Source organism: Electrophorus electricus, chromosome 10 (assembly GCF_013358815.1).
Source record: "Electrophorus electricus isolate fEleEle1 chromosome 10, fEleEle1.pri, whole genome shotgun sequence".
NCBI classification, from domain to species: domain Eukaryota; kingdom Metazoa; phylum Chordata; class Actinopteri; order Gymnotiformes; family Gymnotidae; genus Electrophorus; species Electrophorus electricus.
In genome coordinates, this window is record NC_049544.1 from 507,991 (window position 1) to 513,990 (window position 6,000).

The following is a 6,000-nucleotide window of genomic DNA, read 5'->3' on the forward strand; positions in this document are numbered from 1 at the left end:
AGTATCAGATTGCACCCAGTGAAGATGGATTGCCTACTGCAATACAATAGCATGTGCGAGTGTTTTTGTGCACGCCCACACACACACACGTCTATGCAGTTTCCATGTTACCAATATGTGATAAGATAATATACAAATGACACACTGGTGATGTATTTACCCAATAAAAACATGCAAGTTAAATGAACTGTCAACATCTCAAATGTGATAATCTGTCCAACTCACCAGAAATCCTTAAAGGTTATGTGCGGTGTAAATGAAATATTGTGGTAATCATCTCCAGTGACAGGATTAGAATGTCACTGGGTCATGATGTCAGTGGTTTGAGAGTGTGGTCTGGAAACACTAGGAGGGCGGTTGGTCTAAAGTTCTCATGTTCTCTCCTCTCGAAGTCCACACTAATCCCAGCTCTTCATCTAAAGGTGTGTAACGGTTGCTCACTTGGGGGCTGTTTGTTTGTGCTCTTCTGTGTGTGAGTGTGACGTTTTGATCATTTGGAAAAATTATTTGGTGATTTCTCACTTTATATCTTTGTGACTTTCTGAATATTGAAAGCACTTCCTCAGAGTAAAAGGAACTAAGCTGACCCAGAATGCAACAGTGCAACTGGACTTTATTTCCTTTTTTTTGATAATGCATTCAAGGCACAAAAAGACACTTAAACAAAGTGAAAAACCCAATCCAGTTAATCTCAGTGCTCACTCCCATGACATCAGGAAATCAGTGGCTTGGACTTTAAGTCATTTTGGCATCGAGTCTAATTTTCCTCCCCAATTGCACTTGGTAACTAGCAAAAAGACACTGGACGACATTAAATCTCTGCAGTACAATGTGTTTCTAACTATTTTGGGAGTGTTAGACTTTGATAAGAGTTGACATTGGCTAAGACAGTGGCACACTTTTTTTTGGTGCGTGTACTGCTGTTTCCAGGCAGATGGGGGAGGGCAGTTTCAGCTTCACAGCAACACTGCAGAACTCAGTGGCGATGTTCAGTTGTCTGTGCTGTTCTGGACACCATATTTCCTCTCGCTCATTGAGTTGGCCAGGTAGCCCACCAGGGTCAGGTACTCCTGGATGCTGACCTTCCCATCCTGGTTCTCATCCAAACCACACATCATTTGCTTCACTGCCGAGGAATTGTCTGTGTCCTGAGAGAGAGAGAGAGAGAGAGAGAGAGTGAGAGAGAGAGAGAGTGAGAGAGTGAGAGAGTGAGAGAGAGAGAGAGAGAGAGAGAGAGAGAGAGAGAGAGAGAAAATTACACCCTGCTAATTACACCTGGCTGCCATCACAAACAGCCTGTGGCTCAGATGGGCAGCACGCGTGTGTGAAATATGACTGGCAGGGGGGTGGGTGTGCTCCCCCAGTTCACCCTGATTACTTACGCCTGCTTCAGCCATGTAAATACACTCATGGGCCCTGGGGGTCGGAACCCAGGGCCTCACGTGGAGACAAGAATGGTTCTTACGGACATCACGTTCTTCAGCTGACTCTGGACCAGCTTCTGGAAATTGTTGGAAGAGAGGCTGTCCTTGCCCCGGCACGAGGTCACAAACTGCCCCACCACGGTCTTAATGGCTGACTCCATCTGCAAACCAGCACAGAGAGGAGGAGCCAGAAGCTCCGCAAGAGAAGAGGCAATGGCTGAATTACCCAGGACAGGTATCCAGGTAGATTTATGTAGGGGTGGGGTCACTAAGATGGGCACGATGGAGGTCAGGGTGGAGCTATGAAAACGGAGTATGCTGGAAGAGTGTGGTGAGGTCAGAACCGTCGAGGAGAAACTCACGGGAGCCACGGGTACCAACACAATGGAACCTGTGATCCCTGACGGACACTCTATCCTCGTGGGCTGCCAGCCGGCCGTGAGCTCACCTTACCTGAGGGACTGCCTGCTGCTCACCTGACTGATGCTCTCTGTCTTCTGACAAAACATATGCACGTACATGCACGTGCACACGCACACCTGTATGTGCATGTGGAAGCATGAGCCATGTTCGCTAACGCACACACACACACACACACACACACACACACACTACCATAATGAAGTATGCTGCATTTCATATTCTTGTAGCCCCTATCAAATATTTGAGATTACCAAATATTTCATAATCTATTTTGGATCCATCCAGTGATGTCTATTGGCTAACGCATGGGGAGACTGAGACTAGTGGACGTGTATAAGACACGCATGAATGTGGTCAGCACCGCAGGGCCAGAAAGCGTGCAATACAACTACAGGACACAGGTCCCGTCAACAAGATAATCCGAGTTGGGAAGTTCGATTCAAGTAAAAGTATCAGAAGTATTTACCCAAATGCAAACATCAGCATGAATTTTATGTGCTGTTAATCTCATTTTATGACACTCTGTGTCTAAAATGCAATCTTATGTTTAATATGGATAATAAAAAGAGATATGACCACACAGATGCTATCACCAGTGATGTAATTCACCACTGAATTAAAAGGAATTAGCCACTAAATGCAAATGACTCAAAGGTAAAAAAAAAAAAAAAAAAAAAGAGACTCATTTTTCACAAATATACTGCTATACAAGGATAAGTGTTGTAAAAAAAAAAAAAGTAGAACTCCATTAAAATGTTACTTTAAATATTTCACAAAAAACAGGATAATTAAAAAGCAGAATGTCGAATTAACAATTCCTGTAAAAGCAACTTTAATGTAGTAGTATATTTATTAGTATTTATTTTGTATTAACCACATGTTCCGCTGTCACATAGCTGGAGGACATGCATGCGTGATGTAGTAATCTTATAGTCAAGACCCAAATCTTCCATCTGACGGCCGTCACACGTGAACAGAGACACGACCGTGTTAACGTTAGCACACTACACCACCACCACTCACTGACTGACTTCTATTAACCTAATTAGAAGGAGAGATGGAGAATGATCAGCAGAGGCTAAAAAACAAACAAAAACACCGAGGGAGACTCTGGACCAGTTGGATGTTCAATTGACCCTGATCACCAACCTTGCTAACGTTCTGCAGCTCAGTCCTTAAGGACACACTAATCTGGGTTGGTTACCATTTAACACACTAAATAAATTTAGATATCAAGGTAGTAAAAAACACAGCGTACACAGTCTGACTGGGTACTAATGCCTGTAATAACGTAGAAACTGTAGCACAGTACACAAGGTTTCCAGAGAATCTGGATATTTCATGTTTCTGCACAAGCAGAGTTGTGGGACAAAAGCTTCTCAAGATGCAGGAGGTGAAGCAAGTTTATGTTTGTTATGATTTAAACATCTACTATAACATTCACCCCATGGGACTACACAGATCCATTCAACACTACAGCAATCGTAGTACATGCCCTGGAACCTTAGATATATATATACACTTAGAGATGTAGCACAATTATCAGGTGTAATTTAAAATGTAAAGTGTCCGAATGTCTTGGCACTTTATTTGCAACGCTCCATACGAAATGTCCTGTTGCTTTTGAAACTTTATCTAAGCTCTCTGTATAGACAGATAGATGTGTTATTGCCATGTAGTGTGCGTGATGGAAATCTGGGTGTGTGCGTCACTGGTGCATACCTACATTGCCATCATCATTTGTTCCGTTGTGCTCGTGTATCCTGCAAACGACACCTCCGAATGAGATGCGCATAATTAGAATGGGGACGGGTGTGCCGTCACGAGCGATCGTCGCCATCGCCGTTGGTAATTAACGGCACCGCGTGCGGGCGAACACGTCACCTTGTAACGAGATGATGTGAGATTCGTTTGAACCGCAGTGGCTGTTACATGGAGAGGTGACCAAGGGCAGCTGTTCTACACCAGCTGAGCTGATAGCTCGCACATCCCCGTTTTAAAGTGAGAAAAGTTGCGGCAGGTTAGGGAAGGAGTGTTGGTGAACAACTCTAATGCTTCCGTGTATCCAGACCTAAATCTCTTATAATCTAGTATTTATATTATTTATCTTATTGTTTGGTTGTCTTAAAAGCATTTGTAAGTTTGAACGGGACTTTAAGGAAAAAAATGTATCTAATTTTTAAATTGTCTTTTAAGCGCTAATCAAAACAGAGCCGCAGTTAAAACGCATGTCTGGATCTGTACAACACATCCACCAGCAGGGCAGTGAAGACTGTCTCAGCTGCCCTCGGAGGACCCCTAGTGGTACCCTAACATCTGTCCTCCGGTCTGCGTGGAGATTTCGTAATAAGCTGCCGTACCGCCACTGTCCTCTAGGTGTCTCAGACGCGCAGGCCCTCTAGCCGCGTGAGTCCCGTGCACTGAACAATACATTTAGTAATGTGCCTCAGTCATGGCGTTAAAATCTGTTCCACAGGAAGAACGTACGTAATTACTGAAAGCTAACAGGCTCTTTTTACTGAGCAGACCATCGAACAAATTCCACACTAGGGAAGGTAACTTATTCACGTGCACCGCCGCAGTTTCACTTATGAACAGCGCGCTTTATGCACTTGGAAGAATCAAACGAGCTGGTGACTGCAGTGCCTTTTCTGCCGCGTGTCGACATGTTAACGTTTTTCTGCAGTGATGTTTAGCCGGTGCCTGGTCTTCCGGAGAGATTATGCTCCGCTCGCGCAGTCGCGCGTGAGCCCCGGCACCCTCGCCCCGCTGTAGGGAGTGAAAACCCTCCCGGGTGTGTAGCGTGCCACCACACACGCAGGTCGCACAAACGGGCTTTCTAAGGTTTGTTTTGGGCTTCTTTCTGAGTTAGTTAACACGTTTAGGCGGCGATACTGTTATTGAGGGCGCTGCGCTGTGTTGTGCGCGTGCTGCAGGATACCGCAATTTCATTCCATTGCATCTACACACCCTGTGCACATGCGCGCAGGCGCGCACACACGCCCAGGGGAAGGAGCGCGCGGCACCGATGTGTGACTTCCAGTCCTGGCTGGAGTGGCATCGCTGGGATGTCCCAAGTTCTGCCAAACACGCCCGAGCTCCTGGCAACTTTCACCAAACTAACATTTTCTTTCTATTCATAATTCACGGAAAATGTGGTTTCCTGGAGGTCTTTCCGTCGTCTCAGCTCTCTCTCTCGCGCGCTCTCTCTCTCTCTCTCACACACACACACACACACACACACACACACACACACACACACACACACACACACACACACACACACACAAAACCGGACAGGCGAGCACTGAACCCCCTTTACCAACCGGACAGTTGCTTTTCACTGCATTCACAGTCCTCTATCGCATTAAAACGCTCCATGTGCGATGCGCATCCCCAAAGGTGGGTGAGACCACGTCAGCGCTTTAAACACTAAATTAGTGAAGAGTGTTTCTGATCCGCTTAAAGTCTAAGTGTTGGATTACTGCTCGGGAATATGATACAGCCATCGGGCGGAGTGATGGCGGCATGGACGCTCGTAAGAGAGAAAACCTTAATGAAGTCCGGGCAGGAGGGTTAGGATTCAGGTGAACCCTTCTCATGTGTTATTCCCAGGGTTTTACAAAGCACGAGGGAGTACGTTTTGGAAAGCTCCCGAAGCAAGCAAGCGAGTTTTAGCTGGCGCGAGCCACGATTACACACGTCGGGAAACAACCACGATAGTTGAATAACCACTTACCGTTAATTTTGGAAGACACGAAATATAACGAGGTGTTTCTGCTGCTTCTCGTCCCTGCTTACAAGTCCGTACAACGCCCATAAAGTGTCTCTCGAGTGAAACCACGTCTTCCCAACTTTTTTTTTTCCTGAAATGGCTGGGCGTGTGCAGATTACACGGGGTGGAGAGAAGTCGCAGAGCAGGAACGGGCAGAGCGTTCATGGATCATATTTGGAGACTTAGACATTTCTGCTAAAGGCTTGTCACATTTTACGATTTATTGATAATAGTTTTACGTGGGTTGCACGTGCAGTTGCAAACTGTAAAGTCAATGTCTGATTGATCCATGTCAGATTTCCATGTGCGCGTGGCAGGTAGGAACACGCCAGCTGTGTAGGTGGGACGACAGACACCAACCCCCTTACCGTGAGATCA

At 45.9% G+C, this 6,000-nt stretch overlaps 1 protein-coding gene across 1 annotated transcript; it reads right to left on the minus strand.

Annotated features, from left to right (window-relative positions):
- Positions 1–596: 596 nt before the first annotated feature.
- Positions 597–5,727, minus strand: si:ch211-105c13.3 (uncharacterized protein LOC325758 homolog). The gene is made up of 3 exons (XM_027030820.2): positions 5,587–5,727; positions 1,466–1,585; positions 597–1,148 (listed from the first exon to the last, which is right to left on the minus strand). The coding sequence occupies exons 1-3, from the start codon at positions 5,665–5,667 to the stop codon at positions 990–992; spliced, it is 360 nt and encodes a 119-aa protein (XP_026886621.1). The 5' UTR covers positions 5,668–5,727; the 3' UTR covers positions 597–989.
- Between the last annotated feature and the right edge of the window lie 273 nt (positions 5,728–6,000).